Below are 19,955 nucleotides of genomic sequence, written 5' to 3'. Positions count from 1 at the left end.
TTATATTTTACCAAAACACTCCATAACACTCCATTTGGTATGATATGTTACTTCATGTTATGGTTACATGTTATGGTTACAAATGTCAGTGTCAACATAGAAATATAACATAAAGAATAGAATAGAATAGCCTTGCTGGAAAAGCTAAGTTTGGTTGGAGTTTAAAAAACAGGCTTGACCAGGTCCTGGTTTCAGCTTTGTCTGAAGACCCACAAATATTGGTCCTCTATGGTGTGTCTAGATACAGTAAGTTGACTGGCCTGTTTTCACTGTATATGGTGTGTCTAGATGAGATGGTTAATTGGTGTGTGAGGGGTACAGTTAGTTAGTTGATGACTAACTATACCCCTCACACATCAACTAACTAACTATACCCCTCACACATGTTCTGACGCTGTTGCTGTCTTGTTCTTTGTGTGTTCCCTATTAAATGTTTGACTCCCCATCACTTCTTACACTGTACAAATTTAGATATGTGGGAGGGGAATGGTAAGGGTATTTACTGTAATATGGGGAGGGGAATTGTCAGGGTATATACTGAACAAATTGAGATATGGGGGAGAGGAATGGTAAGGGTATTTACTGTACAAATTGAGATATGGGGGAGAGGAATGGTAAGGGTATATACTGTACAAATTGAGATATGGGGGAGAGGAATGGTAAGGGTATTTACTGTACATATTGAGATATGGGGGAGGGGAATGGTAAGGGTATTTACTGTACATATTGAGATATGGGGGAGGGGAATGGTAAGGGTATATACTGTACATATTGAGATATGGGGGAGGGGAATGGTAAGGGTATATACTGTAATATGGGGGAGGGAAATGGTAAGGGTATATACTGTACATATTGAGATATGGGGGAGGGGAATGGTAAGGGTATTTACTGAACAAATTGAGATATGGGGGAGGGGAATGGTCAGGGTATATACTGTACATATTGAGATATGGGGAGGGGAATGGTAAGGGTATATACTGTACATATTGAGATATGGGGGAGGGGAATGGTCAGGGTATATACTGTACATATTGAGATATGGGGGAGAGGAATGGTAAGGGTATATACTGTACATATTGAGATATGGGGGAGAGGAATGGTAAGGGTATATACTGAACAAATTGAGATATGGGGGAGGGGAATGGTAAGGGTATTTACTGTACATATTGAGATATGGGGGAGAGGAATGGTAAGGGTATATACTGTACATATTGAGATATGGGGGAGGGGAATGGTAAGGGTATTTACTGAACAAATTGAGATATGGGGGAGGGGAATGGTCAGGGTATATACTGTAATATGGGGGAGGGAAATGTCAGGGTATATACTGTACATATTGAGATATGGGGGAGGGGAATGGTAAGGGTATTTACTGAACAAATTGAGATATGGGGGAGGGGAATGGTCAGGGTATATACTGTAATATGGGGGAGGGGAATTGTCAGGGTATATACTCCCGAGTGGCGCAGCGGTCTAAGGCACCACATCTCAGTGTAAGAGGCGTCACTACAGTCCCTGGTTTGAATCCAGGCTGTGATTGCGAGTCCCGTAGGGCCGCACACAATTGGTCCAGGGTCGTCCGGGGTAGGCCATCATTGTAAATAAGAATTTGTTCTTAACTGACTTGCCTAGTTAAATAAATGCAAAAAAGTATACAAATTGAATTCTCTGGTATTTACTATACTTAAAAAACCGTAGTGATTTTGCAGACTTTACTACAGTGTTGTTTTTTCCCCCAGATAATACTGTAAAAAAAAGGTAGGCTACTGTGTGTATGTGTGATTGCAACATATGTGAGATAACATGTATTCCATTCCTATCATCACTATGTCGTCGCCCAGCATTGATCTGAGGAGGACTATGTTACCTTACGAGAAACCCTTGACCAACAAAATACTTTCTATGAAGAAATGCTAAACATATAATAGGCGAACTTCCGATCTTTCTGCTAACAACTGGATTGATTAGCTAGTCATGGAAATACCTAAAGACCAGTTTGCACAGCATGGTCTCAGAGCAAAACGTATTATATTTGACTGAAATCCACACCAATCCATTTAGTATGATGTGTTACTTTACATAAGATTACATTACTAGACATAACATAGTAAATGTATATCTGGGACACTCGAATGATGATATGATATGTTACGTTTAGGATGGTTACATAAGACAATAGGTTACTTAACGCCAAAATGAAAGGAGGGTGGTTGGTTGGGTTGGATGGCAGGGCGAATGACACGAATCTCATCACTGACAACTTTAGCATTTTACCTAATTAGCAACTTCACAAACTACTTATTAACTCGAACATCTAACAACCCCAAAGTTGCGTGCAGAGGGGGAAAGTAGAATTGATTTATTCCCGGTACGGGACCTATGTGTGCAAGTACTTGTCAAACAATCGCTTCAAAGGGCTCCTTTACTAGGCTACCCGCACACGTTCATCCACTCACAACCCATTTCCAGCCTCCAAACAGTGGTGAATGGAACGAGACATCCGTTAAAACAAAAGTCTAATGACATTTGTCGATTGTCATTAGGCCAGAATATGTGCATCCACTGGTGTCCCCGCTCGTCTCGGCTACACATCTTGGCAAAATGGCTATGTTCTCGTTGAACCACAGCTCATTTTGGAGCGTAGGCTGTACCAGCCGATTTGTTCATGCCCCTGACATGCAGTAATGAGTAATAGTGGTGTAATAACCTACAGTTCTCTGGACATATTGTTTTGAATTATTGCGAAAGCTTCATGTTTTACCTGTACAGCGTACCCCTGCTATTTATTTTGCCGTACTGCCTTACTTTCACCCCTGGTTGCAGTGTTTCAATCTCATCATGGACAACTTAAGCTACTTTGCAACTATTTAACATGTTAGGTAAATCCTTCCCCCTAATTTTAAAACTCTTAATTAAGGATCGCCTAAAATGACATTCCCAAATCTAACTGTCTGTAGCTCAGGACCTGAAGCAAGGATATGCAAATTCTTGATACCATTTGAAAGGAAACACTTTGAAGTTTGTGGAAATGTGAAATTAATGTAGGAGAATACAACACATTAGATATGGTAAAAGATAATACAATGAAAAAAAACATGTTTTACATTTTTTTTTATTATTCATCATCTTTGAAATGCAAGAGAAAGGCCATAATGTATTATTCTAGCCCAGGTGCAATTTAGCAGTTTATGTATGAAGTTTTAGACTGATCCAATGAACAATTGCATATCTGTTCAAGATATTGTATCAAGACTGCCCAAATGTAACTAATTGGTTTATTAATACATTTTCAAGTGCATAATTGTGCACTCTCCTCATACTTTAGCATTGTATTATTTCACTGTAATAGCAAACTGGTGCGATTAAGACATATTGAAAACAAATGTTTAACCTTTATTTAACAAGGCAAGTCAGTTAAGAACAAATTCTTATTTACAATGACAGCTTAGGAACAGTGGGTTAACTGCCTTGTTCAGGGGCAGAAAGACAGATTTTTACCTTGTCAGCTCAGGGATTCAATCTAGCAACCTTTCGGTTACTGGCCCAACACTCTAACCACTAGGCTTCCTGTCGTCCCAGAGGATATTAGGATAATATATGTCCTACAATTAGTTTTATATTGTACGACTGCTGTTATATTGTTAGGCCAATGTAATGTAACCTAACAAAGTAACATATCATGGCCAATGGTTTCGCTGAGACCAGGTTGCCCTATGATATTGATCTGTGTGTTGTGTCATAGGTTACATGGTGGGATGGGCAACAACAAATCTGAACTCATCATGAGGGGCCGCAGTTGATAACAAGTTTAGATAGCTGGCCGCTAAACTAACTTTGCAAATCTAAAAAATGTTAGCTGACATGGACTAATTGACTGACTATCTGTGACTGACATAACAAGAGAAAAACTGCTGATTCACAACCGAATTTCAAAATTGCGTCTTGTGTATTATACTATTCAAACTCGAAACAATAAGTTGAGACCCTTGCAGAGTTTCGTTACAAAAAGGGTGGAAATTGATCCGCGGGCCTTCAAAAGAGGGGGGGTCGCAGGCAGCCAGTGAGTGGTCCATCCCTGATCTACATGATGGGAGAATACGATGAACATCAATAACTATATCAGTGTTTATACAATAAGACATTGCCACTATTAATGTATTCCAAATAACTTGAATGCCTGAATTAAAAGCCCTTATATCTTTAGTGTTTTGCCAGATTCAATACTCAAAATAAACTCCTAAACCACATTTACAAAGTAAATTAACTTTATTTGGGATGTTTTCATTTGTCAACCTTTTTTCAAGATGATACATGGCACATGTAAACAAATCAAAATACCTTTCTCCTAAATTAAACTTAGTAATATAGGCCATAATCAACATTAGGAACCTGTAACTGTGGCAACATAGAACAGTAATGTTCCCTAATGTTTAGATGAGTCAGAACTTGTTCAATGTGCTTTCTGATCCCAAATGCAATCCCTTATAATACAATTTGCCACAGAGTCATATATTTGTATTACATTTTTCCTCCTTATGATTGGCAGGTGTAGGTCATCTGATTCTACACTACCGTTCAAAAATTTGGGGTCACTTAGAAATGTCCTTGTTTTGAAAGAAAAGCACATTTGTTGTCCATTTAAATAACAATATAATCGAATTGATTAGAAATACAGTGTAGACACTGACAGACACTGGCTGATTTTTAATGGAATATCTACATAGGAGTACAGAGGCCCATTATCAGCAAACATCACTCATGTGTTCCAATGGCACATTGTGTTAGCTAATCCAAGTTTATCATTTTAAAAGGTTAATTGATCATTAGAAAACCCTTTTGCAATTATGTTAGCACAGCTGAAAACTGTTTTGCTGATTAAAGAAGCAATAAAACGGGCCTTCTTTAGACTAGTTGAGTATCTGGAGCATCAGCATTTGTGTGTTTGATTACAGGCTCAAAACGTCCAGAAACGGACTTTCTTCTGAAACTTGTCAGTCTATTCTTGTTTTGAGAAGTGACGTCTAATCCCTGTGAGAAATTGCCAAGAAACTGAAGATCTCGTACAACGCGAGGAGTGGGAGGCCCCGGTGCACAACTGAGCAAGAGGACAAGTACATTAGAGTGTCTAGTTTGAGAAACAGATGCCTCACAAGTCCTCAACTGGCAGCTTCATTAAATAGGACTCGCAAAACACCAGTCTCAACGTCAATAGTGAAGAGGCGACTCCGGGATGCTGGCCTTCTAGGCAGAGTTGCAAAGAAAAAGCCATATCTCAGACTGGCCAATAAAAAAAAAAGATTAAGATGGGCAAAAGAACACAGACACTGGACAGAGGAACTCTGCCTAGAAGGCCAGCATCCCGGAGTCGCATCAACAGTGTGTAACATCAAATAATGGTTAACAAAAGACTTGAGACAAATAGACAAGAAATTGAAAACACAAATTGACATTTACATTCAAAAGTATGCCTCCCTTTTACAAAACTTTACATTTAAAACCTGAAACATTCCCTTTGATTAACTGAGTGGCATACATAAAAAAGGTCCATGATAGACCCCATCTAGATTATGATTTTAGATATTAGATAATTAATTAGATAAATATTCATAAGTCCTAATTTGTTTGAACAGTGGTGCTGAATGGGCTCTAAAACCGGTAGATTTTAGAGACCCTTACAGAGCGTTTCTGCAGGTGATAGATTGATAGTAGTTTGGCATGTTGTGTGCTGGTCCGTATAATGTTACAGTAACTGATGAATGAGAAGGTCACTGTGTAGTAGAGACTGAGAACAGTGCCTCTGCCAAGTATCTCTATATTTTTGGCCATCTTCGAGGTTATTGTCTTTATGTGTGGTTTCCATGACAATTCATCATCAATCAAAACACCAAGAACGTGAGTTGTACAGGTATATCATCAATATGGACCCCTAGCTATATAGTCTGTACTTTGTACCAAGTAATAAAAAAACATTTTTTTTTTGATTCAGTGACAATTTGTTAATCTTAAACCACTTTGAGAAATGACACAGTTCAGCATTAACAACATTAATAAGGTAATTGAGATCTCTGTGAGAGTGCAACACACTTGTATCATCAGCAAACAATATCTAGTAGAATTTGTTTCTGTATGTTTTGAGTCTCTCATGGTTATATGGAATGGGTTTTGAGAGATACTTTTTGAATAATTTGTTATTGAAAGAAAGGGATTTAATAATACCATTGATCAGCCTTTCTCTTCTTTAGGCTGTACTTTACTAGTTGACATTTTTTTCAGGGAAGCCAAGGTTGTAGGATCTGGATATTCCACTAAAACACTGGGCGTACAGAGTACTGAGTAAATAGCTGTGCAGCGACGCTCCACATCCAACCTGATCCTTGAGAGGATCTGCAGAGAACAATGGGAGAAACTCCCTAAATACAGGTGTGCCAAGCTTGTAGCGTCATACCCAAGAAGACTCGAGGCTGTAATCGCTGCCAAAGGTTCTTCAACAAAGTACTGAGTAAAGGGTCTGAATACTTATGTAAATGTGATATTTATGTTCTTTTAAAAAATATATAAATAAGCAAACATTTATAAAAACCTGTTGTGTGTAGATTGATGAGGGGGGAAAACAATTCAATTAATTTTAGAATAAGGAATAAACCCAAAAGGTGGAACAAAACAAAAACAAGGAAGATCATATAAAGGACAGCTTTTTTTTCTTCTTCTTTTTTACAAATAGGGAGGGCCAATTTAAGGTGTTAACCCTCCACATCTCTCAAGCTAACTGGAGCACTGGGCCAGCCACACTTAAATATCACCTGGGCCAACACAGGTGAAACGCCTTCTGACTAACGAGATGACAAACCAGCCCAGGTGTTACACATTCTGACTAACGAGGTGACACCAATCGGTGCAGGCCAACGTGCTAACGTCCAACCTCAAAATATAAAGCAAAAAATCAAAACCTGTAACAGTCATTAAACTGTCTCCTCTCTGACATCAATGTCATTAGCAATATGGGAAGAAGATCAGAAATATTGATGCAAAGGATACCAGAAAGTGTTTCCTTATGAAAAATGTGTAAATATGTTTATAAATCAAAGTTGCTGAGTTTTCTGTCATTCTAGCTGGTTTGAAAATTACAGGATAAAAACAATGTGAATACATGGTATCCAAAAACACATGAGTAATATTATGATTGGCAGAGTTTATGATATTAATATTAAAGTCTCCCATGATATAATAGTTCTTTACCTCCCTATTTCCTATAGCAAGTGTGTCTGCCAAGCGGAGGTTGAATTGTTTTCTGTTATAGTTAGGTCTGTAAATTCACCCAATGATTTTGGTTATCACTGGTTTTCACAAACATAGAATACTCTCAAAGGATTGATATTGAAGATTGTTTTTTTTGTTGTCTGGAGAATCTATGTCGTCATCAAAGAGACATCCACCGGTTTGGCCTTCTCTACACCTGCAAACATGATTATAGTTTTCAATATGGTAGAGCTCTACATTATCTTTATGCAGCCATGTCTCTGTAACTCCAAGAATGTATATATTTTTTTAATTAATTCCAGATAATCCAAGGATAAGATGATCAAACATGTATATGCAAGACAGATAAGGCAGCATGTCTAAATTTATTTTTCTGGTTGACGTCAGAAATTAAATCTTTCTCAGGATAATACTTAAAATTAGACAAAATACTTTATCCAAGAAAAGCAATTTATGTCAGGATCACATTTTCCTCTCATCAAATCACTCTCAAATTGGTAAATGGAATGTGTAGCATTGGGCATTATAGTCCAGCTAGATGTTTCAGACAGTGCTGTACCAAGCTCTTCGTCACTGAGATGATTAAATGGAAAATGGCTCAATACACATAGATTGTTTAAAATGAATGATCAACCATATCATTACTGGGAAGAGATAGGCAGCGATTTGTCAGACGAGATAAATAGTTGATGCTGTGGACATCAGTCATGATGAAATGAAGTGACTGATACATTCACTGAGAATGAGATAGTCCGTCAGAATACAGAGTCATGTTATTATGATCATTGTTGAGATGGACTCATGATCTCTCCAATCTCTGTGATTCCTCATCATTCCTGGGCCTCACAACAAGTCGATCATAGCTGATGACAGCGTATTCACCCCATGCCCTAACCTCCGTCATAAGCAGGGACCAGCTCCGCTCTCTTCTATTGCAGTCTGTCAGAGAAGTCCTTGATGTATAGAGTCCACAGTGGAGGTGTCATAATACTCATAAAACCTAGCTGTTAAACAAGGAAATGGTTCCAATCGTTTTTTACACAATTCATTTTTCCCAAAGGGGATTTTCGAAACACTTCAAATGGGGGTTTTGTTTCGTGTAGGCTTACTGTGGTGTGACGTTTTGATAACCATGTAAATCTCTCGGACAAGGTGGCTTTTATCAATATATTTGGCTGTATTTACTCTCATATTCAATTGGTTTGATTTAAACAATAACATGTCCCACAATACAGCACTTTGGCAGTTTAAAATGAAAGAAAATGTATATTTATAAATTATATTTTTCAAGAATATATGGGTATATATACTGCTCCAAAAAATAAAGGGAACACTAAAATAACACATCCTAGATCTGAATAAATGAAATAATCTTATTAAATATTTTTTTCTTTACATAGTTCAATGTGCTGACAACAAAATCACACAAAAATAATCAATGGAAATCCAATTTATCAACCCATGGAGGTCTGGATTTGGAGTCACACTCAAAATTAAAGTGGAAAAACACACTACAGGCTGATCCAACTTTGATGTAATGTCCTTAAAACAAGTCAAAATGAGGCTCAGTAGTGTGTGTGGCCTCCACGTTCCTGTATGACCTCCCTACAACGCCTGGGCATGCTCCTGATGAGGTGGCGGATGGTCTCCTGAGGGATCTCCTCTCAGACCTGGACTAAAGCATCCGCCAACTCCTGAACAGTCTGTGGTGCAACGTGGCGTTGGTGGATGGAGCGAGACATGATGTCCCAGATGTGCTCAATTGGATTCAGGTCTGGGGAACGGGCGGGCCAGTCCATAGCATCAATGCCTTCCTCTTGCAGGAACTGCTGACACACTCCAGCCACATGAGGTCTAGCATTGTCTTGCATTAGGAGGAACCCAGGGCCAACCGCACCAGCAAATGGTCTCACAAGGGGTCTGAGGATCTCATCTCGGTACCTAATGGCAGTCAGGCTACCTCTGGCGAGCACATGGAGGGCTGTGCGGCCCCCCAAAGAAATGCCACCCCACACCATGACTGACCCACCGCCAAACCGGTCATGCTGGAGGATGTTGTAGGCAGCAGAACGTTCTCCACGGCGTCTCCAGACTCTGTCACGTCTGTCACATGTGCTCAGTGTGAACCTGCTTTCATCTGTGAAGAGCACAGGGCGCCAGTGGCGAATTTGCCAATCTTGGTGTTCTCTGGCAAATGCCAAATGTCCTGCACGGTGTTGGGCTGTAAGCACAACCCCCACCTGTGGACGTCGGGCCCTCATACCACCCTCATGGAGTCTGATTCTGACCGTTTGAGCAGACACATGCACATTTGTGGCCTGCTGGAGGTCATTTTGCAGGGCTCTGGCAGTGCTCCTCCTGCTCTTCCTTGCACAAAGGCGGAGGTAGCGGTCCTGCTGCTGGGTTGTTGCCCTCCTACGGCCTCCTCCATGTCTCCTGATGTACTGGCCTGTCTCCTGGTACGCCTCCATGCTCTGGACACTATGCTGACAGACACAGCAAACCTTCTTGCCACAGCTCGCATTGATGTGCCATCCTGGATGAGCTGCACTACCTGAGCCACTTGTGTGGGTTGTAGACTCCGCCTCATGCTACCACTAGAGTGAAAGCACCGCCAGCATTCAAAAGTGACCAAAACATCAGCCAGGAAGCATAAGAACTGAGAAGTGGTCTGTGGTCACCACCTGCCGAACCACTCCTTTATTGGGGGTGTCTTGCTAATTGCCTATAATTTCCACCTGTTGTCTATTCCATTTGCACAACAGCATGTGAAATGTATTGTCAATCAGTGTTGCTTCCTAAGTGGACAGTTTGATTTCACAGAAGTGTGATTGACTTGGAGTTACATTGTGTTGTTTAAGTGTTCCCTTTATTTTTTTGAGCAGTGTATAATTTATTTGAAAGTCAAAAAATGTATGTAGCAACTGCAGATTGTCCCTTTAACTTCAAATGCTATTTCAGAGGAAGAGGGTAACCCTGGAGACAGGGGCAGATCCATCTAGCCGCACACAGGCCAGAAGGTTCCCTTGTCGCAGTGACGTTTCAGAGGAAGAGGATAGCCCTGGAGACAGGGGCAGATCCATCTAGCCGCACACAGGCCACAAGGTTCCCTTGTCGCAGTGACGTTTCAGAGGAAGAGGATAGCCCTGGAGACAGGGACAGATCCATCTAGCCGCACACAGGCCAGAAGGTTCCCTTGTCGCAGTGACGTTTCAGAGGAACCCTCACCATAAAAATATGTTTCTGGAGTCTGAACCCTTGGCGTTGGGTGTACACATGCCTAATCAATAGTTAATTAATCAATACACAGCATAACTTAAATCAAGAAATTGTACATTATGTGGCCTAGGACTAATACCAGTTGTGCATATGGAAGAAATCCTGAGAAAAGTGTAGGTCTATTCGATAAAATCATTAAATGTTATCCTACATAATGTATTATAATATCTATATGTTCCTCTCCTCACCTGATAACTCAGATTGCTCTCAATGTGTCACGTCCTGACCATAGAAAGCTCTTATTTTCTATGATAGAGTAGGTCAGGGCGTGACTGGGTTTTTTTCTAGTTATTATTTTCTATGTGGGGTTTCTAGTTTAGTTTTTCTATGTTTGGGTGATTTGTATGATTCCCAATTAGAGGCAGCTGGTAATTGTTGTCTCTAATTGGGGATCATACTTAAGTAGCTTGTTTTTTTAACTTGTGGGTTATGGGATATTGTTTATGTGTAGTTGCATTGTTAGTCACGGTTCATTTATTCTTTATTTGTTTTATATTTTTCTAAAGTTTCACTTTCTAATAAATTATGTGGAACGCTACTCACGCTGCGCCTCGGTCCGATCATTATTATGACGAACGTGACACAAAGTTTTCCACATCAGCTCTCTGTGTCTTTCTCATCAACGGAATCAGGATAGAGTGGGAGTTCCCACACATCTCTTCCTCTCGTCTCGTCTCGTCTCCTGTCCTCTCCTCTCCTTTCCTCGTCTCCTCTCCTCTCACATCATTGCAGCTGAAGGCCTGTCTGGGGATGCAGGTAGGGGACTGTGTAGCGTTAGTGTTCAACTTGGTCCTTTCAGTGTCAAACGTTTTAAAAACCCTACTACTTCCCTGATTTCAGCTGGGAAGTCACACATCACAATGGCACTGGTCTTTTCAAAAGGTGACATTCACTCATGGTGAGTATGTACAGACAGTATGTCAATGTGATTGGATATGTAAATGATATGTAAATACAGATGGAAGAAGAACATGTCTATAGAAGGCTGAGAATGTTGTATTACATGTTACATTACGTTTTTTAGGGATTTTTAAATCCCCCCCCAAAAAACGAAATACACAAGTCACAATGTAAACGGTTGGATATCCTAACTCTGGCTGGATTCCAAAAGGAATTATAAATAAAATAAAATCACATTTTATTGGTCACATATTTGTAATTGCGGGTGTAGTGAAATGCTTGTGTTCCTAGCTCTAACAGTGCAGTAGTATCTAACAAATATACACATCACTTTTCAGGTAAATTGCCCAGGTTTTTCCAGGAAGGGGATGTCCACACTGGTGATGTTGACAGAGGGCTGAGAACGTTCTATTACATGTTACATTATATTTTACACACAATGTCATGATCTTTGTCAATAAGATTTGACTGTGCACTTCTTTGCTGAGTTCCTCTCGTCTCTATCTCTGTCACGCTGGCTGCCTCCTGCTGCAAGGTGGTCAACTGTTGCTCCCCGGCTGCCACAAATGTCAGTGTCAACATAGAAATATAACATAAAGAATAGACATTAGCCTTGCTGGAAAAGCTAAGTTTGGTTGGATTTTAAAAAACAGGCTTGACCAGGTCCCGGTTTCAGCTTTGTCTGGTGTGGTGTGTCTAGATACAGTAAGTTGACTGGCCTGTTTTCACTGTATATGGTGTGTCTAGATGAGATGCCTGGCCTGTCCTTACCTTATATGGTGTGTCTAGATGAAATGCCTGGCCTGTCCTCATCCTGTATGGTGTGTCTAGATGAGATGCCTGGCCTGTCCTCATCCTGTATGGTGTGTCTAGATGAGATGCCTGGCCTGTCCTCATCCTGTATGGTGTGTCTAGATGAGATGCCTGGCCTGTCCTCATCCTGTATGGTGTGTCTAGATGAGATGCCTGGCCTGTCCTCATCCTGTATGGTGTGTCTAGATGAGATGCCTGGCCTGTCCTCATCCTGTATGGTGTGTCTAGATGAGATGCCTGGCCTGTCCTCATCCTGTATGGTGTGTCTAGATGAGATGCCTGGCCTGTCCTCATCCTGTATGGTGTGTCTAGATGAGATGCCTGGCCTGTCCTCACACTATATGGTGTATCTAGATGAGATGCCTGGCCTGTTTGATCAGGTATTTGACCAGATACCAAATAGATCTGCATTATCAGTTACTATAGGCATATGTTATAAGTCAGTTAAGAACAAATTATTATTTAAAATGACGGCCTACCAAAAGGAAAAAGGCCTCCCGCGGGGGGGAAAAAAAAAAAGTATATATATACACTACCGTTCAAAAGTTTGGGGTCACTTAGAAATGTTCTTGTTTTTGAAAGAAAAGCAAATTTTTCTCCATTAAAATAACATCGAATTGATCAGAAATACAGTGTAGACATTGTTAATGTTGTAAATGACTATTGTAGCTGGAAACAGCAGATTTTTTTTTAATCGAATATCTATATAGGCGTACAGAGGCCCATTATCAGCAACCATCACTCCTGTGTTCCAATGGCACGTTGTGTTAGCTAATCCAAGTTTATCATTTTTAAAAGGCTAATTGATCACCCCAACCCACAAGAAACCAAACTAAATCTACATAAACTCCCTACAGAATAAGCCTAGGCTATTTTAATAAACTACTGATTCAATTAAGAATTGGTTCTAAATTAATTAACTGACATGATTTAATAAAGTTTAAAATGAACCATTAAAATGTTCTGCATGTATCCTATAGGAATTCTGACCTTGTGGATATTTCCTCTCAACATATCACTCAGATCACTCTGGGAGAGTTTGTACTCATCTCTGTTTAAGTCAGTGTTGCCGACCGATTGGATAAGAGAAATGAAGAAATAACCAGGGCCATAGGCTCCCTGTCTGAGTTGGCTACCCTAATATGCATATCCTCAACCTGGGGGGAAAAAACAACTAGTTTTATTAGTATGGTAAATAAATTCATGAGGTTATTGAAAAAGCGAAGATAGCTAAGATTTGTTCTAGTTTTTCCTTGCTGTGTCTTCTGTAACAACATGGAACGAGTGATTTTCAGCTAACACAGAGTTAACATTCCCAGCATGCCCACTCCTTCCCGGTGGCCAGCCTCCAGTTCACTGGCATGTGGTGTGCAACATGCTCTGGGTGGCCAGCCTCCACTTCACTGGCATGTGGTGTGCAACATGCTCTGGGTGGCCAGCCTCCACTTCACTGGCATGTGGTGTGCAACATGGTCTGGGTGGCCAGCCTCCACTTCACTGGCATGTGGTGTGCAACATGCTGCGGGGTGGCGCCGTTTAGCCACCTCCCCCACACCGCCCGCTGGCTGAAGCAGGAGTACAATATGGATTGTTGAGCAAGGCCTTCAGCCGCTGCTGTACATCCCTGTGGACTTTGGCAGCATCAAGGCCAAGAAACAGAATCAGAAGGAAGTGGAGGAGGAGGGGACAGATAGATGCCTCCTAAATCTAGTGTTGGTATATAGTAAAGCTGTACAGCAGTGGCCACCAACCCTGGTCCTGAATAGCTACAGGGCAAAAAATAGGAATTAAGATGCGGGGTTTCGTTCCAACCCTGCATCAAAACATCTAATTGACTGCTCATCAGTTAATTAGGTTAATTGAATCCTTGAGTAGATTAGGAGTGCAAGGGTGAATAGAGTTATCACACACATCACATAGTAGGCGTTCCCTAACGGGAAATATGCAAATACATGCTAGAACACGCCAATAGGATCTCGCTAGCTCTTACTTGGCTGTGCCACCCTCCTTGCTAGTTCTGCCCACCAGGGTACAACTTTCACAGGTATGCGAGGGACATGTCCCTCCCACTTTCTGAAATTGCATTTTTTTTGTCCCACCCAGTTTTATCATTGGAATTTGATACAAAACGAGGCACTGGTGTGCTTTAGGACCCTGCAGATGTCTCTGAGCGGTTGGGTAGGCTGTTTGTAGTGTTTACCCAACTGGATAAAACAAATATGTATATATATTATGTCTCACCCACTTCTAAAACCAAAGTTGCTTCCCTGCTGCCCACCATGAATAATTTATTCCCAATGGAAAGAACAGGTTGTGGTCTATCTTTGGTTAGTTAGAAAAATCTTTGCTACTAGCCTCATTAGTAAGAGAGACCCAACTCGGCACTGCATCTCAGTCTAAGACACTGCATCTCAGTGCAAGAGGTGTCACTGCAGTCCCTGGTTCGAATCCTGGCTGCATCACATCCGGATGTGATTGTGAGTCCCATAGGGCAGCACACAATTGGCCCAGCGTCATCCGGTTTTGGCCCAGGGTAGGCCATCATTGTAAATAAGAATTTGTTCTTAACTGACTTGTCTAGTTAAATAAAGGTTAAATTATTTATATATATATATATATATATATATATAAATTAACTAGTAACACAAACATACAGAGGTGGAAAAGTATTAAATTGTCATACTTGAGTAAAAGTAAAGATAACTCAAGTGAAAGTAACCCAGTAAAATACTGCTTGAGTAGTAAAAATGTACTTAAGTACAGTGGTGTAAAAAGTACTCAATTGTCATACTTGAGTAAAAGTAAATACTACATGTCAAATTCCTTATACTACACATCAAAAACCAGACGGCACAATTTCCTTTTTTAGTACTTTTTTTGACAGCCTGGGGCAACTCCAACACAATTTAGAAAAGGAAGCATTTATGTTTAGTGAGTCCACCAGATCAGAGGCAGTAGGGATGACCAGGGATGTTCTCTTGATAAGTGTGTGAATTGGACATTTTTCCTGTCCTGCTAAGCATTCAAAATATAACTAGTACTTTTGGGTGTTGGGGAAAATGTATGGAGTAAAAAGTACATCCATTTTATTTAGGAATGTTGTGAAGTAAAAGTAGTCAAAAATATAAATATTAAAGAACAGTCCAAAAAACTACTTAAAAAAACAACTACTACTTAAGTACTTTACACACCACTGCAAACATAGGCACAGACACATGCATACACACACATGATAACATAGGTACTATACACATGGATTTTGTGTTGTAGATATGTGGTAGTGGAGTATGGGCCTGAGGGCACACAATTAGTGTGTTGTGGATTCTGTAATGAATGTATTGTAATGTTTTTAAAATTGTATAACTGCCTTAATTCTGCCGGACCCTAGGAAGAGTAAATACAAATACAAGTGACATGAATATGCATAGCCATTTCGAGACAACGCGATACAAAGTATTTTTTTCACAGTTGCCGGGATGTCACGTGTCCTACGTACACTCGTAACAACTTAAGCATTAAGAAACTTCCATTCGATCAAATAAACCTCAAGTAGCAAACAGGCCATTCATTTTTTTTGTCGACCAAATTCGACACTCTCATTGACCCACATAGAAAAACTCCATGCTTGGTGGGTGAAACAACGCCACCTGCTGGAGGGATACAGATTTTCCGCCAAGTTGGGTCTCTCGCGTTCTCTCCCTCTCTGTTAATCATAAACCAGATTTTCTACATTATTTTTCTGACATGAAATTGTTTGGTTCAAATCCAACCCTTGTACTCTACATGAAAATAAGGATGTGGCAATGTGTAGGCTAATTAAAAATGTAAATAATGTGCCATCGCGTATTTGCCGAGAATGATTTTAGAATACAGAGAAAATCAGAAGGTCAATGGCATTGAGGATCGCAGAGATATTGGTGTTGATGGTGGGTAAAGACAGATTCATTCATCACAGATTTGCACGACAATGTTTGCAAGTCAAAACCACAATTTCCTTTGCCCAAAGTACCCATCCATGTGTATGTAGACCTATGTATTTCACAGGAAGTGAGCTAATCATCAATGCCATGACACCATTTATAATGAAAGAGACATATACTATAATATGAGAATCATAACGTTAAAATACCATTATCCAATTGATAGCATATTACATGAGAAATGCATACTTACTGTATCATTTACAATATTATAATGCATGTTACTGGTGATTTATATCCTCTGGTGGGCAAATTTCACAATTTAGTTAACTCAACACATTCATAAATGGTGGCTTTGAACAGTTTTGAGGTTTAGGTTGCTTGATGTTCATAGCTAGCTAGCAGCAAATCAAATTGTATTGGGTCACATACACATGGTTAGTAGGTGTTATTGCCAGGGTAGCGAAATGCAAACATTGTGGTGCAAATTTATCTTCACCCACCATCAACACCAACAATCTCTGCAAACCTCGTCCATGCCTTTGACCTTATGATTTTGTCTCTGTATTCTAGCAATGCAAAATCATATAGAATTAAAAACCAGAAAGTGGCGATTTACTTTCCTCCATTTTGGGGGGGCTGTGCAGCCCGGAACTAATGACAGGCGGAACTATGTTTCATGAACTGAAGATTTTCAAGCAAACATCTGCTCCTCACCGATGACCGCGTGTAATTTGCATAATGTACAGCTCCCCGAGCCGCTCACCTTCCCACAATCCCTTGCGCATTGTTCCGCGTGCTTCCGTTGTAAATGAATGGGGGCGGGCCTTCGTCTGAAGAATTAGGAAGTGATGGAAACTCTACATGAGAAAAATATGTTGTAAACTTAACGTTTTATTAGTTCCTAATACATATTTAAAAGCACAAATAACATTTTAACATTTCAAAATGTGCATTTACGAAAAATATCAATCGCCCAATTGTGTATCTAGGTCATGTGGGTCATGTGAGGGGAAACACATTTTTTAATATCATATTTTGTTCAGGCAAAAAATGCAACAGAAGAACCATCCCCACATATCGCATTTGATGTTAACTCTGAAATTGGCAAATTCTAGTGGTCATTGGTGTAAAAATTTTAATCCAGTATAATATAATATAAAGCAAGCTTCTGGTTGGTTATAAATTATGATTCAATAGTTGTGATTGGATACATTTATATTTCCTGAGTATCTAATCCCGCCTCTCAATACATTCACCAGTAGTAGACCCGCTTTCGTTATCCGTGGAACAAAATAACCCACCGTAACGTTTTGGATCATAAAGGGACAACAGTGAGTGCCTTGTTTCCAAAAGTATGGATGTAACAACAGATCACATTCGTGACAAACTAATCAAGGAGATCGGAGCGATACATGTGGTATGTATCATGTTTCTCCAATGAATGCGCACACGTATGCTACACCTCATAACGTTAGTGGGCTACGTTAGCCACATCTATTTTGGCCATTTTGTATTTAACATTTACACTGCTACTGGGTGTTCATGCTTTTGCACACTCTCAGGGGTGGGCAACACCAATCATTGAGGGCCTGATTGGTGTCACACTTTTTATCCATCCCTAGCAGTAGCATGAGTCTACTAATCAATTGCTCATGATCAGTGTAGTGTATTAGCGACACCTAGTGGTGAAACACCAGCGGGGCACTAGGAGTCCAGTCGATACATTTACAATCAGAATCTTAATTCAAGTTTTATTGTCACATACACAGGATACAGCAGGTGTAAAACAGTACAGTGAAATGCTTAACTGGCGAGCTCTTTCCCAACAATGCACAATACAGGTAATAATATAGAGAGGAAGAAAAACTGGAAATATGAGGGAAGAAGAAAAAAATAAGACAAGCACTAGAATGCAGTTGAATCGTGTGTCACTGCAGGACTGGAGCAAAAACATGCACCCCCCAGTGGTTTTGGCCACTCCTGGGCTGATGTATGACCTCACCAATGACCTGTTCTACCGGCTTTCTTTTGACAGGAGGTTGAAGACACATCCTCTAACCGATGCGCTGCCAGCTTCAAAGTTCTAGTAGTGTCGCCCCAGTTTGAGGGGAAACCACTGCTGGCGAGACACAGGTAGGCTAAAGTGAAGATCACAGTGGGCAGGTAGAGCTGATATGGGTTATGACCCAACTTTGAATGGGTAAGAAGTAGACCGTTGTTGACATACTCTCGTTTCTGATTTTTGGTTCGTCAGGATGGTGAACACCTGCTTGGCTGATGAGCTGAAAGAGATCCACGCATTTGAACAGAAGACACTGACTCCAGAACAGTGGGAGAAACAGAAAGCACAGTGATGAACACATTTTTACATTTTAGTCATTTAGCCGATGCTCTTATCCAGAGCAACTTACAGTAGTGAATGCATACATTTCATATATTGTTTTTTTATTTTGTAACTTTTTCCCCCCATACTGGTCCCTTGTGGGAATTGACCCCACAACCCTGGCATTGCAAACACCATGCTCTACCAACTAAGCCACACTTTGACATTCTGTTACTTCACCCCCCTATTATTTGTAAATAAGAAACATATGCTCACAACAGTTTGACCTACACACCTGACATATTTAATTGAAGTCAATGATACAAACTGAAAAGAAATAGTAAACATGATGACAATAAAACAATCCTGGTCAGACTTCCTTATTGGTTGAATGAGTGCACAAAAGAATGAACTTTTCAGTTTTGGTTGTGGAGGTACGTGACTACCAACATTACAGGCTACACCAAGTCGTCATTATGAATGGGACAATGCATAGCATGGAGCAGACAGAAACTGTCACATGAAATGTCAAGGGTTGTAATCAGACTAGGTGGTAAATAATGACTAACACTAAGCCTACTTCTCTGGATACCAGGGTTGACCAAATCATTCTGCCTGGGGTGGCAGGTAGCCTAGTGGTTAGAGAGTTGGACTAGTAACCGTAAAGGTTGCAAGATCAAATCCCCGAGCTGACAAGGTAAAAATCTGTTGTTCTGCCCCTGAACAAGGCAGTTAACCCACTGTTCCTAGGCCGTCATTGAAAATAAGAATTTGTTCTTAACTGACTTGCCTAGTTAAATAAAGGTGAAATAAATTCAAGATCTTCCTGGAAAAATACAAGAAGGTGAGCATGTCAAAAATCAAATTGTAACAATGACTAGACTCAAGGAAATAGCTTTTCAGACTGGAAAGCCCAAATGAAAATGCTTTCCAAGAAGTGTGAGATCAACTGTAACTGAATAAAATGGAATGGCACAGCTCTGAATATTAATAATATGACTCCTCTATTGCACAAAGCACTAGAACAGAGAGTGTAAGTGCACTGGCTCTTCATGTGTAGCGAGTGAGCAGCAATTGATTTTTCACACCGAATTAACTACCAATAGTTCTGCTCTGATCTGGAACATTAGTCAGACTCGCCAAAAGGGAATATAATACATTTTACCAGGTCGTGTCCCCCCCCAATTGAAATAGTGTCAGCCAACTGTTCCTCCAGTATCCCCAATAGCACATATTGTTGTTATGGTCCCAGACAAGCAAACCTGATTCTACTTGTCAGCTAATCATCAAGCCCATGGCAAGTGGAATCAGGTGTTCGCTACAACGACAACGTGTGCTGTTGGGAGAACTGGAGGACCGGATTTGGGGTAACACTGGTCTAGGCAGTGCTATGACTTTTTAAGGTCTGTATTCAAAATGTGTATCTGACCATAAACGTAACCAACTGGAAAGGATTGCAG

At 40.3% G+C, this 19,955-nt stretch overlaps 1 protein-coding gene across 1 annotated transcript; it reads left to right on the top strand.

The window, feature by feature from the left end:
* The first annotated feature begins 17,303 nt into the window (after window positions 1-17,303).
* Window positions 17,304-18,870, top strand: LOC106608529 (bolA-like protein 2). Its single transcript, XM_014206486.2, has 3 exons — window positions 17,304-17,589; window positions 18,208-18,305; window positions 18,427-18,870. The coding sequence occupies exons 1-3, from the start codon at window positions 17,527-17,529 to the stop codon at window positions 18,524-18,526; spliced, it is 261 nt and encodes an 86-aa protein (XP_014061961.1). The 5' UTR covers window positions 17,304-17,526; the 3' UTR covers window positions 18,527-18,870.
* The last annotated feature ends 1,085 nt before the right edge of the window (window positions 18,871-19,955 follow it).

Source organism: Salmo salar, chromosome ssa07, assembly GCF_905237065.1.
Source record: "Salmo salar chromosome ssa07, Ssal_v3.1, whole genome shotgun sequence".
NCBI classification, from domain to species: Eukaryota; Metazoa; Chordata; class Actinopteri; order Salmoniformes; family Salmonidae; genus Salmo; species Salmo salar.
The sequence above is the reverse complement of the archived record's forward strand: the minus strand, read 5'-3'. Positions and strand labels throughout refer to the sequence as shown.